This window comes from Phytophthora infestans, genomic scaffold, assembly GCF_000142945.1.
Source record: "Phytophthora infestans T30-4 supercont1.24 genomic scaffold, whole genome shotgun sequence".
Classification (NCBI taxonomy): Eukaryota; Oomycota; class Peronosporomycetes; order Peronosporales; family Peronosporaceae; genus Phytophthora; species Phytophthora infestans.
In genome coordinates this window covers 1,168,344-1,187,408 of record NW_003303735.1, presented here as the reverse complement: position 1 = coordinate 1,187,408, position 19,065 = coordinate 1,168,344, and the positions used below count along the sequence as shown (strand labels likewise).

Below are 19,065 nucleotides of genomic sequence, written 5' to 3'. Positions count from 1 at the left end.
CCCCTCTTTTATTAAAGAGAGCGAAGTGACCCAAATAAGGTAGATTGTAAACTGAGTATATTTATAGGTAGATTAAGTTTGGGTTTGATACAAACTGTTAGTTACCTATAGAAATGCAATGTCATTTAACCAATGGTTGGCTTTGAACGACCTTGGTACCTTGTACCAAATATCTCGGAGTATGACGTGTCATACTACTGAAGTGTGAAGTGTCACACTTCATGTAACCAGGGTACACTTAGGGCTACGTACCCCGTTACATCCTCCCCCACTTAGGTTCGGTTTACCGACCAATCAGAATGAAGAGGTGTTCGTCACAAACTCTCATTCTCAAAGTCGAAAACCATCGACTTGGCCGCGCGAGCGCGGCGGAGGCTCACTTCACAGTTAGAGCCTCGAGCAGCAACCTGTGCGCTCTTCGTCAAGGTCTCCACTTCGACCGTTAACATGCCTCGCGGCACTACTAAGAGCGGTGCTACGACACGCTCCAAGGCTGCAGCCGGTAAGGCGCAGGCCAAGAGCACTAAGCCTCACGGCAAAGGCTCTGCACTCAAGGAGGCTACTCAGGTGGCCTCCGAGGCGATCGGTTCCTCGGGTGACGCGGCTGCGGACAAGCGCGCAAGCAGGCGCCGCAGTCCGTCGCCCTCGTCTTCAGACAACCGTCCGAACCCTCGGTTCGTAGAACGCGAGTTCAACTCGGGCAGTGAAGACGATGCCGAGTCCGAGGGCACTCAGGATGCTCCTGCGGGCTCTGTGGGGGGGGGCACAGCCCAGTGCCCAGTGAGCACAAAGAAGGCAGCGTGCAGTCGCCCGCTAGTGATCACGGTGATCACAGTCCCAGGACCTCTGTGCGCTCTGAGAGTCCGGCCGTTAAGGCTAAGGGCGCTCCCAAAGCCGGTGGCGATGAGGAAGAGAATCCTCGCAAACGTCTCTCGCTTGCCGAGGGTCTTGCGCGCGCTAAGGCCTCTAAAGCCGAAGGCGCCAAGCCCTCAAAGAAGCGTACCGCCTCTAAGTCTCCACTCCGCGAGGAGAAGGAGACTCGACGCTCCTATCAGAGTCTCTTCGGCTCCTCGGATGAAGAGGAGGAGAAGGAGGAAGAAGAGGAGGAGGAGGAGGGTGCTATCGTTGAGCCCCGGGAGGTCTCGAATGACCTCGACCAGCAGCAGGAGGATTTCCAAGCTGCCCAGCGTGTGCGTGGGGGTTCGGTGGCGGCACCCGTCAGCCAGGGAGCTGCCATCAACTCAAGAGGGTATTGGCCTCCCGAGGAGAGCTCTGGGGCTGACCTCTTCTTAGAGCATCTCGTCGCTCCTCGTGGCCTTGTGGGCGGCCACACTTCTAGGGGCATCTATGAACGAGCCTTTGTTCAGAAAGAACAGTTGTTCGTCGACAACTTGGAGGCTGCTCGGTGTGTACTTCTCGCGCAACACCGCATTCCCCTTAAGGACTTCACGACTTGTCGTAAGAAGCCCGAGACCCGGGGTGGTCTCTATCCTGTTTGGGGATACCCCTGGGTTATACCCGAGAACTGTCCCACGTGGATCTCTTGTGAGGACATGTTCTGGGCGTGGGTGGAGACTCTCAAGTACTCGCCCCCGGAGTTATGGGAACTCCATGAAGATCAGCGGCTGTCCCACATCCTGGACCAGCGTGATCTTCATGTGAGGTTTGCCCACTTGATCAGAAAGCGTATGCTGCCAAGGGACATCCTGAAGCGCGCGGCTTCTAGCGCTCACGATGAGCGCGGGTACGGTATGTATTCATCGACCGTACCCCGTTCGGGCAAGAAGCCCCGGACTACTTATGAAGCTGCCGCCGCTTCTGTTCCCAGATTGCGACAGCCTTCGGGCAGTCAATCAGGAGCCGTTCAATCGGCTCCCACGAGTTCTCGGAGTGGGCATAACCCCTCCACTTCACGAGGAGCTGTCGCTTGCCGCGACACCGTTGCTCCTGGAGGATCCGCTCCACGTGGAAGTGGGCTTCTCCATTCCGGTCAAGCAGGGGCGGAGGTGCCCTCGTACGAGTACGAGTACTCGGCGCCTCCCGAGAGCCACTCTCGTCCGAGTGCTCCGACTGCGGGTCCGACACAGGACCCTGAGGTTGACCGCCTCCGTCAACGTGTCCTCGTGGTTCAGATTGCACTTGGCCTTGGGACTGGCGGTAATGCTGCCGCCCAGGCCGGGAAACAGGGCGAGCTCGCTCGTCTTGCGGGCCGCCTGGACCTGGTGGAGCGAGAGGTCGCGAGCCTGCACCTGCGGGTGGATCGCCGGGCCTCTTCGTCCGATCTGGACGAGGCCTTTCGCATGATCCGACGGATCGAGGCTTTGTTGCCACGTCCGGAGCCGCCTGCGGCACACTCCCAGACGTACGCGTATGGTGCGTACCCGGCGTACTCAGCGTACTCGGCGTATGGCGCCGGGGTCCGTTCGTATGGAGCCCCTCCGGCGTACGGTCTTGACCGCAGCCTTGCCGTCCCGACCGAGACTTGGGTGCCTGCTCCGACGCCCTCGTCGACGACTGTGACCGGCCCTCGCTTCGAGGAGCTGGGTCAAGGGGGATCTGCGAGTCAGCAACCCCCTGCGGGTCAAAGTACCGCTTAAGACGTCCGACATAGAACGTCGGGTGCGTCGTCATTGACTTTGGAAGGTCGATGGTGTACGACGCACCATGTCTGGACAGGACTGCAAAAGGTCCGATGAAGCGGTGCTTCAGTTTGTTGCTGCCAACAGAGCTGACAGTGTCTAGAGGTAGGCTCCTCGTGTCTAGCAACACTAAGTCACCAACCTCATATATACTTAAGTTTCCTCTTCCTTGTTTGTCTGAGTTCTCCTTTTGTTTATCTTGGGCCGCTGCCATGGCATCGCGGACCCTGCTGACAATGTTCAGCTTGGTATCCATAAAGGATTTCACCTGTTTCCCGCAGCGAAAACTGGCCTCACATCCGAGACCTGGGAGGAAAGAGCTTTCCGAGCCTCTCCCCCACTTAGAATAGAGGAGTCAGTGTCTCCTCGAAGAGTGAGAGGCACTCTGGGGTGGCGGAAGCCGTTCAAGTAGAACGGCGTGAACCCCGTGGATGCGTGCACCGCGTTGTTGAGCGCAAACTCAACAACTGGAAGCTGCGACGACCACGTACGTAGCGCTGCCGCGCACACACTGCGCAGAGTGTCCTCGAGCACTCGATTGACGCGCTCTGTTTGGCCGTCTGTCTGCGGATGATCCGCAGTGGACATCTGCAGACGAGTTCCCAGTAAAGGGAACAGCGTTTTCCAAAACGCAGCAGTGAACCGCGGGTCTCGGTCCGAGACAATCGTCTCCGGGAGACCGTGATAGCGGAACACGCCATCGACGAACAACCTTGCGGTTTACTCGCCCGTTACAGTGACGGGAACTGGAGCAAGATGTACCATCTTGCTCAGCCGACACACGAACACCAAAATTCCGGTGTTGCCGTGTCCGTCGGCGGGAAGCCCAAAGATGAAGTCAAGACTCATCGACTTCCAACAATCAGCCGGTACGGGCAGGCTCTGTAGTGGAGCCGAAGAGTGCCCTGCGGGTTTGACCCGCTGACATGTTTCGCATGTCTTGACGTACCGGGCGACCCACTTGTACATGTGGGTCCACCAGAAGGACTGAGAGACCGACAGAAAGGTCTTCTCGCGGCCCAAGTGGCCGCTGGAGGGCGCGTCATGCGCCTCCGCGAGGATGTCGAACTTCAGATCCTCGTCGTTGGGTACAACCACCCGTGGAGGATCAGTGGGCTCCACCCGATAATAGAGGAGACCCTCCTTCAACTCATATCGGTGGAGCCGTGAGCGCTGTCGCGACGAGAGTGAGTCGGACTTCGCGCTCGTTCCTGCCATGAGGAGCTTGACGATAGGCGCGACAGCCTCATCGTCCCGATACGCCATGCGTATCCGATCATATAGATCCGTTGTCACCCGCGTGATGTGGGCCATCTCATAGTCGGGACGCCGAGAGAGGGCGTCCGCAAGCACGTTGAGCTTGCCCGGCTTGTATTCGACGCGGAAGTTGTATTCCGCGAAGAAGGACAGCCACCTCGCCATCCTTTGGGAGAGGTGAGGCGAGTTAGTCGCCGTCCTCAAGGACGCGTGGTCTGTGTAGATCACAAAGGGCCTAGAGCCCAGAAGGTGAACACGGAACTTCACAAGGGCATATTACATTGCCAGGAGCTCCTTGTCATGGACAGGGTAGTTCCGTTTGGCGGCTTTGAGCTGCCTGGACTGGAGCGAGATGACTCGTTCCTGTCCAGCCGTGTCGTCCTGCAGCAATGCACACCCGATGGCGCAATCGGAGGCATCGCAGACGACGCTAAACGGCTTCGTCTCGTCCGGCAGAGCCAGGACAGGGGCCTCTTGGAGACTGGCCTTGATGCTGTCAAAAGCATCCTGGTGCTCTTGTTCCCAGCGCCAGTCGACGTCCTTCTGAAGGAGGCTCGACAAGGGCTTAGCGAAGCCCGCGTACCCAGCGCTGTACTTGTGAAGGTAGTTGGCCAAGCCCAACCACTTTCGAAGATCCTTCTGGGATCGGGGCGTCGGCCATGCTGCTATGGCCTTGACCTTGTCTGGGTCAGCCCGAACGCCCACGCTGCTGACGAAGCAACCGAGGACTTTAATCTCTGGTGACGCGAAAACGCACTTGTCGATGTTGGCGTAGAGCTTGTTCGCTCGCATCACGTCCAACACTCGGCGGAGGTGTCCTAGATGCACCTCCATGGCCGTCTTGCCTCCCTCGGCACGGCTATGGACGCATATGTCGTCGAAGTACGTCTGTACGAAGGTACGCAAAGGGCGGAACAATTGCGTCACCAGGCGATTGAACGTCGCCGGGGCGTTAGACAAGCCCTGCGGCATGACGAGCCACTCCCAAAGCATTCCGCTTGGAGTGCTTACCGCGGTGAGCGGGATGTCACTCTCTCGCATCAGGATTTGGTAGTATCCGTCTACCAAATCCAGCGCACTGTACAGTACGCTCCCGGCCATGTTGTTCAACAACACATCCTTTCGTAAGATCGGTGTTTGGGCCGGCACCGTTGCGTTGTTCAGCTTGTTATAAGCGTAAACCAGAAGCCACTTTCCGTTCGGCTTCCGAACGCAGAAAGTCGGCGTCGAGTGCGGGGATTTCGATTCCCGCACCATGCCTGCCTTCGCTTTCGCGGCGAAGAAGGCATCAATGACCTCGTATTGTTCGCGCGGGAGAGGCCATTGCCTCGTGACACAATACTTTGTGCCGGGCACGAGATCAATCTCGTGCCGTACGCCTTGATCCGGTGGGAGTTGGGTCGGTGGGTGTTTGTTCACCACGTCCGCATACTCCGTCACCAAAGGATACACCGGATCCTTGGGGTTCTTGAGAATCTCAGAACCCAAGCGCGCCTGACGCTGCTTGTTCATGTCTTCCAGGACGTTCTCGTCCAAGACAGAGGAGGAGTTCAGCTCCTCCTGAGTGGTCTCAGGTCTCATGAGTACCATCTCAGCAATCTCTCCAGCCTTGAGGTTGGCCAGGAAAGACTCATCCGTCATTTCCTCGAGGTTCAGTATCGCCGCAACCTCTGGCAACGGTTCCGAGTGGACACCAGATGCCTTGACGGGTAAACCTGTCTCGCCATCGAAGATGTGATAACACTCTTCCACCGTCCTTGTCGGAGGAGCCCGGGCCCTGGACTCCGAGTCGCTTGAAGCGACGTCGATCGGAACGAAGTTCGGATCCGACTTGAGGCGGCGGCGGTGTCTTTGCCGACGGCGTCTGTGACGGGGAGCTTTGCTGCCCACGTCTAAGGATGTCGTCGCTACGACATCCGAGGCACTCGTGGCCTCGTGTGATACTGTTGTACCCACACAGGAAGCGTGTTCAACGCCTTCCTCTTCAGTTAAGGTCTGGGCGACCGCGTGTGGCACTGTGTTACCCACACAGGAAGCGTGTTCAGCGCCTTCCTCTTCAGTTAAGGTCTGGGCGACCGTGTGTGGCACTGTGTTACCCACACAGGAAGCGTATCCGACGTCTTCCTCTTCAGTTAAGGTCTGGGCGACCGTGAGTGGAACTCTGTTACCCACTCTGAACACGCTGTTCTCAGTGTTCATGACAGCTGCAGCTGTCTGCGGAACTAAGTTACCCGCCTGTGGACCTAAGTAACCCACTTGGCCAGCGCCTCTTCTGGGCGCGGCCACCATCAAAACATCCTCGGAGTCGTCATATACGTCGACGACTCCCAAGCATCTGCCGGATGCTTTGGTACCCTGGCAGCCCTCGCGGGCGCCCCGGGTCCTGACAGAGGTGGAAACATGACTCACCAATGCTCTGTCGGACTGCGCAGGGCGGCTGGCACCGATTGCCTTGCCTCGCCAGTCGATCCAGGGTTCGTGCTTCTCAAGCCAGGGCATGCCCAGGATCATATCATATGGATCCATATCGAGAACAGTGAACTGTTCGAGGCTGTCAAGGTCATCAAACTTGACAGCCAGATCCACTTGGACGTTGGGGACAGTGACGACCTTCCCGTCGGCCAGTCGCACTGACACCGTCCCGTTGCCCTTGCTTTCTCTCAAAGCTTCGGACAACTTGTTACTGTTACGAGCAACCGTCTGGCGGCGTGCGAAATTCTTCGACGCCCCAGAGTCAATCAAGATTCTAAAGGGATGATCGTATCCCCGTACACATCCGTGTACTACGAGCAACCCGCCGCTGCTCTTCGCCGATTCGAGAGTGCGAAGACTCTCAGGGGCTAAGTCCCCGTGGTACGCGCCACCCGCGCACCCATCACGAAGACTTAGTTCTTCCCCAGTAGGCCGCCCCGCCCCTACTGGTTCCCTGTGTTCCCCTGTCCCCGGGATCCTGGCTTCTGCCAGCGACCCTTGAGGACGGGCTTGGGGAAGGACCGTCTGCGGAGTCTTTCCGCGGGACAGTCGCGCTTGAAGTGGCCCATCTTCCCACAGCCGAAGCAGCGGATGTCACGCTGTTCGGCGGACCCGAGTTCCATGGGAACTAATCCGTTGGGGCTTGTTCGACCGGGAGCCGACAAGGAGCTACCAGGCCACGCTGAGGCCGGCGTACGCGCCTGGCGATGGCTGTACTCTTCTTGAAGAGCCACTTGAATCGCCCCTTCAAGGGTGCTTGCCTGTACCCGGAACAGCTGAGTGCGTGCGGGGCCCACTCGAAGGCCGTCCATGAACACAGTCATCTTGATGTGTTCATTGAGTGGGTTTCCCACTAGGGACGCCGTGAGCTCCCGTATCTCTTGCACATACTCGTGCAGTTCGCGCCTTCCTTGTTTACACGCGAGGAAGCGCGAACGCTGGCGGTACTCGTAGTTCGCCGGGAGGAACGCGGCTCGGAGCTGTTCGCACAGCTGAGCCCAGGATGTGAAACATCCAGGGGATGTTGCTTCCCGAGTGTACACCCAACTCTTAGCACGACCGCTAAGGTTGGAGAGTGCAAAAGCAACACGCAGTTGCTCGGTCGAGATCAGAGCCGCGTCCATCGCGAGCTCTACTTCTCGGACCCAGAAGTGAAGGTTCTCGCCTTCCTTCCCTTCATACGGCTTTACCTTCAGCCGTATTGGCTTCGGGTGAGGCGAATTTGCTTCCGCCGCCGGAGCCTGCAGGTTCTCCCGCACATGCGCGATGAGGCCCTGCTCGTACGCGTCGAATGCATTGACGCGCTCGAGCTGCTCAGCCGGTGTTGACACCACCAGGCTCTGCAGGGCCTCCATCCCGAAGATGCCTGCCATCTTCCGAACCGACTCGAACTGAGAGTCGTTCAAATGAGAGAAGTCGTTCCTATCCATGGCAACGAACTTCGGAGGTTCAGGTAGTCTACCCGCGATGGCGTGGATTGACTACAAGTGCTACCAAGTGTGACGGGGTCACACAGCACCTTGCGCAAGAGGAAGTTATCTTCCGAGAGTATACAAACTCTCAGTGAACGGCAGTTCACAGGTCCCCTCTTTTATTCAAGAGAGCGAAGTGACCCAAATAAGGTAGATTGTAAACTGAGTATATTTATAGGTAGATTAAGTTTGGGTTTAATACAAACTGTTAGTTACCTATAGAAATGCAATGTCATTTAACCAATGGTTGGCATTGAACGACCTTGGTACCTTGTACCAAATATCTCGGAGTATGACGTGTCATACTCCTGAAGTGTGAAGTGTCACACTTCATGTAACCAGGGTACACTTAGGGCTACGTACCTCGTTACACCACGAGATCGTTGGGTTTCACGCCAAACGAGGAATGTGTATTGGGCTGCCGTCTCTCAGCTACTTTATTCGCCAAGCCGCGCTGGTTTCCTCACTCTGGCCGGTTCCTGAGCGTTTTCCAAACCGAAAGTTTGTGCAGCGCTGGATGAAGAAGCACTCACCCTGGTTGTCGCTGCGAAAGGCGCGAATTTTGGAGGGGAAGCGCGCGGAGGGGTCGACTGAGGACGCTGTTAAACACTACTTTGGTAATCTAGAAGCTGCTGTCAGCGAGTTGGGGCTGGGCGAACGCCCTGCTCAAGTTTGGAACTGTGATGAAGTTGGTGTGTGTGCCCAAGGCACTTGCCAAGAGCGTGTTGTAGCTCCGAAAGGATGCCCAGCCAACGTCCAGCGCTCTTCTGATCGTGAGAACGTCAGTATCATGGGCTGTATTAGTGCAGCGGGCACGATCATGCCGCCCATGTACATTTTTGCTGGAGTTCGCCGCAAGGTGGAATGGATGGAGCATGCTCCAGAAGGTGCTGTGTGCGCAATGTCCGAATCGTCGAACATTAATGGAGACCTTTTTCGGCATTGGTTTAAGCGGTTCGTTAGCAAGTTGCCTGCAGAGCGCCCGCAACTGCTGATTTTGGATGGACATTTGCTCATGTTAATTATCACACCGTCCGATGGGGATGCGAGCATGACGTGCATATTCTCGTGCTTCCAGCGCACACATCGCACTTCCTGCAGCCACTGGATGTGGGCACAAACCAACCCTTCAAGAGACTTTACGAGAAGCAGTTACAACTATTTCCTTCTCACAACAGAGGGCTTCTACCTACTCGAGATGACGTCGTTGAGCTGACGCGCATGCCATTTGATTTGGCCTTCTCGAAGAAGAATGCAGTAGCTGCGTTTGCTAAGACCGGAATTTACCCACTGTCAATCGACATGATGCTGTCTGCACTTATTGGCAACACGCCACACGTTAACAAGCGTAAGCTTCCCCATCACGCAGCTGTGGTGCCTCATGTACGGACACTTCAGTTGAGTGAGCGCCAGCGCAAACGGCTTGAGCGGCAAGGTCTGGATCTCGACGCCCTGGAGCTAGTCAATTTGGTGGCGAGGGAAACGTACACACCGCAGCAAAGCAAGCGAAAACGAGGAGCGTTTGTGGATGAGCGCCACTCAGGTGGAGTGCTTCTAACGCACGGACAAATGCTTGAAGCCCTCAAAAAGAAGGACAACGAGCGCGTGGCTAAAGAGCTAGAAAAATAGTGCAAGAAAGCCGAGCGACTTGAAAGGGATCTGATGAACATGGAGGACAAACCTCGCTTTCGAACGCAAAAGACTCGGAAATCTCTGAGAGCACAGCAGCAGCAGTCAGTCGTCGTGTAAATGACTTGAATAATGTATGTACTTTGGCCCACAATGTGTCCGAAAGCTAGTTCGTCCTCTTGCTTTATCTTGGTATGTGTATACTTCGCTAAGTGACCCATTATATGTCCCACACGGATACCGGTTTCCAGCTCGGTTTTGTTTCACATTTTCTGCTCCGATAAGATACTCCAGTCACTTCGTGGAAAACTATTGTTGTCGTAGGCCGCACGAGCAGCTCGAACCAACAAGATAAACGAAGTACTGAGCATTGAAGAGATCACCGGCGTCTGCGGCCGGTTTCGGGCTGCTGTCGCAAACGTCTAATCTTCGCACAATACCGCAAGGCCGCAAGTTACATGGGACAAATTGGAAGGGTGAGAGGCCCTCGGCAGTGCGTCAGCCTCGACGTTTGCTGCTCCAGTACGGTGGTATACTTCGAGTTGAAAGATAACCCACCCACCGCTTCAACTTCGCCGATCGTTTCTCCCCCGATGGCACCAATGTACAGTGGCACGCGATGCTGTCAGTAAACAAGCGAAATATGGCACCAATCAAATACACCCTCCAGACCTCGAGGCACAACTTGATAACCAATAATTCTTGCTCAACTACCGGCTATCTATATCACATGGTTTTAGCTGCTCCGAGAAGTATACAGCACGTAAGTCCACGCCATCCTTTAGCTGCGACAGCACACCACCAGCACCAAAGCTGGATACATCCGTAGTAGCCATAAACGTAAACTAGAAGCTGGGAAGCTGCAATACCGGTGCTTTCGTTAATCCCTGTAGAACGCGAGTTCAAGAGGTTGATACCAACGCCAATGAGCCTGTCCTTTAGAGGATCATTAATAGGTGCGAGCATCGTGGCCGAGACAGCAATCAATCCTTAAAATTCACGAATCTCACGAATCGCTGTAATTCGCGTCGGTTGACCGGAGCAACCCATGATGACACATCCTTAATCTATCGCGTATTCACCCGTGGCTCGGGAGCGCCTATAAAATTACCTGCGCATGAAGACGCACTTCTCCTTGCGCGCGTAGAGTAGATTCTTATTAAGCTCACGAAGAACAGCATTGTGCGGGGCGCGACAGTAGTGCTGAAACGCAACTAGCATCTGTATACACCACCACAACAACAACAAAAAGTTCGCACCAGTAAAAAACGACACCATCAAGCGAGTTCATGTGCCTGATATTCTTGTCAATCCCATGGGAGCTACCAACTATTCATATTCATCTTGAGAAGTCTGGAAATCAGTGAAATGACGCGACGACGGAGCCACCGCATCTGTTGATATCCCGATGCTATATCGAGATGTAGCGAGCACACTGTATCATGTCGAAAACGTTGTAGAACCCCGATAGGAGAACCTTAGGAACCTCGCTTTGCAAATTTAGTCGACCATCCAAGCGTCTGGATCCCCACTTCAAGACATTCTGCTCGCGTAGAAGCTCTTCTCGTCTCTAGGTATTTCTTCCGAGCTGCAGATAATTTTTGTATAGCATATTGGGATAACATATTAGGTTGGCCATCTATGGCATATCGCTCACTTAAATCCTTTTTGCTCCAGCAAAGAGTCCCCAAACTCCTGCAGCGGTTGCTGCTTCACGGGTAACAGTCGGAAACTTGCTCGATGTTGAGGGCGGACTCCCAGCCTGAGCGTGATCTCATATTCGATAGAGCGCGCTGGAGGTAGCACCTTCGGAAGTTGATGGAGAGAAATATCAGCATAGCGTGCGATTAAAGGCTACATGCGAGTATCTATAAAATGATTCGTACTGGCACTATACGCAACTGGAAATTTTCCGCAAAGCGAACGCAATACAGTATCTCATTGAGCGAATCGGCGCTGATTGGTTGTAGCTCCTCTTGCGTGGTTGCAATCATTCGCTTCTGCCAATTAATAACTGGTTCAACTCGCGATGCCATTTTTGCCACAAAATGTCGTTATCGCGGTGCAAAATTATCCATTCCATGAAGTAAACAGATGAACGCGAATGCCTTTCAAACTTGACAGGGGGCATAGGCCGTTGCAGTAGGCGGCGACATATTCCCGTCAAAACGTCTTATTGGAGCCAGCCGGGGGGTATTGTGGCCTGACCTGATGATGTTATGCGTGGAACCCAAATCAATCAGTAGGCGAACCAAATGAACATCCACTATGGCAATTTACATGAGCAAATTGGCCACCGGCTTGGTGTTAGCAACCTCTTCTATGGCCACTGTGCTCACATGCACAGAATAGCACGCAGGATGCTCCATTTCAATTACATCATTCCCATCCCCGGTGCTCTTGTTTACAGATGGTTCTTCACACTGCCTATTGCCATAGCGGTACGGACATCACGGCGACTGAGCTCGCTCTCGCCATTTCGCCACGGACGCGCCTGACAGACTAAACGGCGATTAATGATGTGCCCTGTCGTTTGCAGTAGAAACAAAGTCCAAGTCGATGGCAGGTGTCCGTCGATACCTGACGTGGGTTAGCCGCACCGATCTCCAAATGAATAGGGAAACCATTGTCAGCAGTATGATCTGAGCGCATAGCTTCCACACGTGGAGAGTCAGTGGCTCCCCCGAAACGCGTACGTTCGTACGCCTGAGCTCACTCAATGGCTGCGATAGGGCAGAACAGCGACGGTAGCTTACTTCGTTGCGGAATTCGGCTTCTAAACCGTCACAAAAACGGTTGATCTGATCGAGCTGACTCATGTCACGCAGCCTAGCAACAAGGTGACGAAATTGAGCAGCGTAATCCTCAATTTAGGCCGTTTTACAGCACTATTTGATCGATGCCCGCACCCGCTATTTTTAATCCGGTGGTACGAACTCACGGGTCAAAGGTGCTTGGAAATATCCTAGGTGTTCAGTTACTAACTATCAATGACGACACGTGTGTGGTATCACGATGCGGCTCCAAAACGCAGATTTGCAGCGAGCATGGATACCAGACGGTGCTGATTGGCGTCCAGGTAATAGTCGATGTTTCCGCCATTCATGGAAAGTGTAATGGGCCTACGCTAAGCCCACTCCTTCGGCTTACACGTTAGCGCACGTGTATGAGGAAGCGTAAGATGTGTTTCACTTAGATTAACTAAACTTTTGTCCAAAAGTATACCTTTACTTAAATCGAAAAGCAAAGCCAATTTCCAGTAAAGTTGAGAGCTATTATTCTTTTTGTTTGGGTTTTTCTCCTAATCTATATTCTAAATGAAAGGTATTTGCCAACGTTTTATTGACAGAATCCTACAACTCTAATTGGTTGAAGATATTGACTTTCAACCAATGAATGCCCTAAATGCATTCCGACCAATAGTCTGCCAAATGTAACCATTGGTGTATCTCACACCGACGTGGAAAAACCTTCTTCGTAACCAAGTGGTTACATGTAGCCACTTGCGTGTAACTCCGTTACAGAGAGCTTGGCGGAAACGAACTCGTCGACATATTATTTAGGCAAACCCGAGAAGGTAGACATGGAGATGTCTTGATACAGGCCTCTTTCTGAGCAAGTGCAATCCGCTGCCACGGCAGCTGCTCTACCAGCGCCTGCGTAAGCGCCGTGTTCTGCTGCTGTAGAGGATTGGGCAAAGCAGCCAAAAAACTTTGGCTAGATCGGCAGACATCACGGAGACGTAGGTGGTGCAATGGCGGCGTAGTAGAGGTGTATAAGCTGTCAATGCTTATAATTTAGGAAACTAGAAGCAACAGGAATGGACGAAATACTATTTTGTTCTTGGACGATATTTATTGAAATACAGGATGTTTCTTGAAACGCGACTGACTGAAATGGAGAGCCTTGATTGGTCAATGTACCACACAAAGAAGGCAAGTGCTACTAAATGTAGAGCGGCTCAGGAGACGGAGTGTAAAGGGGCGTCAACAAGTAGGGGGTGGAAGAACGGGACACGAGAGAAGTTGTTCGGAGTTAGCTTGTTGCAAAGCAAGTATATTGCGAGATGATCTTTCAGACCATAGCTAACTACCCGATTATCGTCGTAGCAGAGCCCCTGTGGGAGCTATAAGCACGAAGTGTTAAATTGCTGGATAGGCATCAGGTAGTGATGCACGGCACGATGGCGCAGTAGGACTTGTCAAAAGTTTAAGCGGATTCAGCGCTAGTGATGACGGCCATGTTATGGTCAGGATTGGTCTCAATGGCAATGACAAAGAACGACACTGCACGTTGACTTGGTGCAGCTACGTTACATGCTCCTGGCAAAAAGCTTAGCCCGTCCCGTAGGTTGTACCGCGTCTCCGCGGCTGCCTGTTGATTCTGAATGCTTCAACGGTTTTTGGAAAGCACGCGCCGTCGTTCGCTCCCGTTGGATTGCAATGGGACTTTTCCAGTGAGCAAATGCACCAAATTGCTTGCCGGCTCTCATGATTGACAAATTAGTACAAATGCAATGCGAAATGCAGCCTGCACACGCACAGTCTGCGTGCCTCAAAGATCGTGCGTGTGTTGACTGCTCTCTGGAAATGCGTTAGAGGGTCTGCGGCAGAGGCTCAGTAAAACGTGGACCATTCATGCGTCTCCGACATGTAACCAATGAACTGACTGCCCCTTGTAGCGAGGAGCAGTCAGCTCATTCGGCATTTTTCTCACAAGACAGCAAGGCCTTGGGCGCGGGCGCAACGTTCCTCGGCCGTGACTTCCGGTACGGCGACGTCCGTGCACAGTGAAGTCCCAGCTACCGACGTGCACGCTACCGCTACGCTCTACCTCGGTATCCAGACTATCCCTACGTTCTACCCAGATATGCAGAGTTGTAATATGGTTTGCTAGCGTCGGGCTGACTTGTGCTGAGCATGTTGTAGGGTGAAGCCTCTGTACTGCTCTTGCGGATGGCCTAGTGCGTTGCTAGTGTTGACCATAGAAAGAGTTCTACATGAGGTAAAGAAATAGAAATGTATCATGGAGGGAAAAAATATGTATCATGCGCCTGCTAATACTTGTTTAATCTTCTGCCGCTTTCACTTCAACGTAGGCGCGCTCTACTCGGCGCTGCTGGCGCCTACGGTACGTACGTATTTTGTTTGAAGGGAGATACGCTGTCGGCTCCCATGTCGGCCAAGAGGTAAGGAATTGGACACGATTGTTAGTTCGTCGATCAGCGAGGATGGTCCACATCTGGAAGGTTGGTAGACCGCTTAAGTCAGTTCCAGTAAAAAGGCCCCTTTCACCTCACCAGCGTCGTAACCTAAAGCAGCTGTCTCAACGTGGCGGGCCTTGTTGATGCGTGCGTTTGGCACAGCATCGAGCAGCCGCTTGATTGCGTCTGCGGTAATTGAGGTATCATCTCGTTGGACATGACCTTATTTCCTCAAGTATCGGGTCGCAGCCTCATCGAGGCGTCCCACCCACTATTGCGGAGGTGCGCTTGACACCATCTAAAGAAGGCAGGATAGGATGTTGGTGGGGCTACGTCCGTTGGGAGCCCGTCGTGTTGGCTTGCCATCGTCGAGGTCCGTTGGAGAATGAAAGCAAACCAAGGTTTGTATAAAGCGAAGCTAAAATTGAAGGTAAACGTGATGCTATTACTAATTTAATTTAATAAACAAGAAGCTATGGTTTCTTTGTTTAGCAAGCAGCCACTGTACTTACGGCTAACAAATTTTACTCCGTATTCAACGCATGTCGGTTTGCCAGTGGGCGACCGCCGGGCACTTGGGCACTAGGCGTATCCGATCGGCGGCGTTTTTTTAGACACAGAACGATTAACTAGAGCCCTTTTACCATCCAGTCCGGTGTAGTTCTTAATCTGCAGAGCAAAACGCATGTGGACGCAGATTGCAAACTTGAAGAAGTACTTGCATCCGCACGAATTCATACTCAAATTCCCATGCCAGTCTCCCTCAGGCTGCCTCCATTCGCGCGTAACTCACTCCCATCTAGTTCAACACCGGGGTTACCTCGCGAGTGCGCCCGAGTTCCGGAAGATAGATATGCGCACGACCACGTGACATCACACGAATCACGTCTGGGTTTGGGAAAACAAGTTGAAGCTCGATGCTGGACCGGCTGGGAGTCATGTCCGCAAGAAGATCTCGGTGGTGAGATTCCCTAACCCTTGAGTTTAACTGCTGGGCGGTTTCAGGGTATTCCTTGAAGATTCTTAGAATTACCGACTGGTGACATCAGCAATACGCCAGCAGCTGGAACAGCGCCTCGATATTATGTTTGGTCCGAAGAATGTAGTCACGCTTGATCAGATGGTTGAACTGCCCCACTGGGTTATTTGTGGTAACGTATCCACTGGGGGTATGGAAGCATTATGCGTTCAAAATAGCCTTGGAACCAAATCAGCTGCTCTTCATCCGACCACTTTGTTAGAATCTGTTTCACCTGTTCGTCATTACATCTTAGGCTATCAGCTGAATGGAGATCATAGATTCCGCCATCACATGATAGAAGCACATCAAGTCACAATCGACACCAAAGACTCGTGTCACTGCATTCTGTTGGGCAGCTTCCGCATCGGCCATGACGAACTTGACCAACAGTTGTCGCCCCCCAGACACGGAAGTAAAAATCCTGCGGAGCTTGATTAGCACTGTGACGTGTCCTCCAAGCGTTGGGAAGTTATGAAAAGTGCCACAAGATGAAACGAGCGACACATGTCAGAGATGCCACATACAATGACAAGATACACGACTTGGTTCAACTTGAACGTGACGTCCATGTGAGATACTAATGACTCTGGATCGCGGGCCGAATTCAGTAGAAGATGCTTCGCTCTCAGTCCCACCAAAAATGGCGTTTCGTCAGAGCCGTTCCCCACATCTGGTTTTGCCGCGTCACGTTTCCATCCGAACGAAAATGGATTCGTGTCTGAGACGGTCGAGCCATAAGCCAACTGGTCGACCTTGCCCAGGATTTCGTCATAATCGTCATTGCGGTGTAGAAGATTCTTCGGACGAACCACTGCGCCTGACGTAGCGTCGGCATCTCAGTCTTCGACAACCTAAATCGCCGAGCCATTCCATTGCAAATCCGAGCGGGCTTCAACCCTTGCGTTACCATTTCACGACCGCAGTCCTTGAGTCGAAGGGGGGGGGGCATCTTGGCTTTTTGAGGGCCCCTCACCAGCGTCTCGTGAGCACCAGTCTCCATTCTGGTGACGCGGTTAAGGCTTTGGCACGTGAGCACCTTACCCTTCCACCGACACGAATCATATGGCGTGGCTGCGTTGCATGTTACCGAGGAGCACCTAAGTAGTTGGTACCGCATCTTGTGTGGCTTGGTCAGTGCACACATCACACACGGAACCAGCTGACTCTTCACAATGATGAACACCTTTAAGTCTTCCATAAGCAGCTGAGAATCCTCGCGAGCCATGTCGCTGCAGACAGTCGTACACTTGGTCGTCGTGGGCATCTTTCGTTGAGGTAAGGGAAGGCGGGCTTCAGAGCTCAGTGCTTTAGAGTATAAAGAAGGATTTTTGCTGTAAAGAACTGGGCGGTGATTGGTCCACTGACTGTCATAACACTGGTCGTGATTCGCTAATATGCAGTGGTGTGTAGACACCCGAGGTTGGCGTGTTTTGGCTATCACGCTCACAGGTCGGTAATCTACCGACAAAATTTTATATTTTCGGTCGTCTATCCTTTGGGACCGGTACGGCTGCACAAGCCTACAGACTTATGTTGCTCCGGTAAACTAATACCAATTTTTACATTCGAACGTGCTGTCGAAAAACCACACTGTGCAGGAGATATCTGCAGGGCCGCGTTCTGAAGGCTGACCGTCGTCTTTTATCGTGATACAAAGTGTACCCATATCTGCCGGCGGATCGTCGATTTACACGACATACATCTTCGTGTTTCAGTACAGTGTCCCGAAGAAGCTTTAAGTATCCATTGCCAAAGCTGCTATTGCCGACAGCTACCATCATTTCCTCCAGCTCAGTATGCACCATATTGGGGACGGAAGGGGGGGGGGCACCTTCGGTACACTTCCAAGTCCAACGGCTCTTTGTCTACAACATCTACAACCGGAGGGTCAGTCGAAACGCAAGTTGTGATTGTTGCTTATTAAGATCGATGTCGAGGGATTTCAAAGTGTCGTTGTCGAGGATGAAGTCTGTGGAGACCTTTCATCACCTTGCTGTACACTTAAGCCAAATGTACCTGCCTAGTTTGCAACAGTAGATTCACGGTCACATCATAGCGACATTCCACAGTATTCCCTCCTGCAGCACGTTTCTTCTCTACACTGGCTAATTTCACCACATCAAGGATTGCTCCAATGCCAATCAGCTTGTCCGTGGATTGGCGAGGCAAATACATCTCACCCGAGCTTGTGTCTACAAAGAACGGGATAGTCAGAAGACTATTCATTAAGCCTTCACCCGGCGCAGGCATCACGCCAATCTTCTTGACACGTCGACGAGTCATTTCCTAAACCTCTTTCATTTTCTCCCGAGTCTTGTCATCCTCAATGGGACAGTGTCGCAGCCAGTGAAGCCCCTGGTAATGCCAACAACCAGTCTTTGGTGGAGCTGTCTCTTGCTTTGGCGACTGCTGTTTAGCGCCACCACCCAAACCACCAGTCTTGCTGCTCGAGCAGACAGCATCGCTGTGTACCCCAGATTTTTTCGATGTGGGCCCAGGTTTGTTGCTGGGGCCAGTCGTCTTCTCTTTCGTAGAAAAGTTTAATTTGACCTTCTGTGCTTGTGCTTGCACATTGTATTTATGTTGTGCACATGCTTTCTATTTGATAATCACGAACAGCATTAAATATCCCGCTTGACTTCTTGTCATTCATATTTCATATGCCGACGAATGTCATCCCGGCGCAATTTCGGCTCCAAATTGTCGATGAGATCCGTGCTCTGCAATTCCATGCGGCTTTTGTATTCATTGTCGGCTGGCTCACCCACCCCAAAATCTTGCTAAGTCCGTTTACCGTGATGAGCGTTGCAAAGTGCTGATAGTACTTGAGAGTTTTGGCGTTGATGTCGTCCTTATGAAGGTCGACCTTCAACAGTTGCAAGGAAAGGTCATCCAGATCGGGTACTTGGTCGGTTTAACGGACCTAAGCTTTGCGTCAATCAGTGCAACCAATTCTTCTTTGGTTACATCGTCGACAGCTTTGAGAAGTTAGTAGAGGCACAGCACTTCAGGCAGTTCCAGGTCAATGTGGGTCTTAACTGGACGTCAGGCGACTTCCAGTCGTTCATCACCCCCAGTACAGCGTCGGCGAACAATACCAACGTACATGTACTGTTCCCACCTCTTCTTCCAGCTGACATCCGCATTGAGGCTCTAGTCGGTCACCTTGGGAGCTTGGACAAGCTCGAACACTGTTTGTTGGACGCTCTGCGTAGCTATCGCCATCCCGATCGTATCGAGCTTCATTTCCTTGTATCTTGTTGCGGTCCTTAAGTGGTAATTCCGCTGAAATGCTTGCTATTGCAATTGTGAGAAATTGATACGACCTTCCAATAACTAACTAGCACCAGGTGTTCCGATAATAACATTGCA

General features: G+C 52.8%; 2 protein-coding genes across 2 annotated transcripts; both read right to left on the bottom strand.

The window, feature by feature from the left end:
- Positions 1–11,708: 11,708 nt before the first annotated feature.
- PITG_12190 (uncharacterized protein) lies at positions 11,709–12,575 on the bottom strand (the record flags this gene model as incomplete). The annotated part of the gene is made up of 3 exons (XM_002900761.1): positions 11,709–11,735; positions 12,166–12,298; positions 12,484–12,575. The coding sequence occupies 3 exons, from the start codon at positions 12,573–12,575 to the stop codon at positions 11,709–11,711; spliced, it is 252 nt and encodes an 83-aa protein (XP_002900807.1).
- A 3,552-nt stretch (positions 12,576–16,127) lies between these two features.
- PITG_23325 (uncharacterized protein) lies at positions 16,128–16,603 on the bottom strand (the record flags this gene model as incomplete). The annotated part of the gene is made up of 2 exons (XM_002900760.1): positions 16,128–16,445; positions 16,499–16,603. 2 exons carry the CDS (start codon positions 16,601–16,603, stop codon positions 16,128–16,130), a joined length of 423 nt encoding a protein of 140 aa, XP_002900806.1.
- Between the last annotated feature and the right edge of the window lie 2,462 nt (positions 16,604–19,065).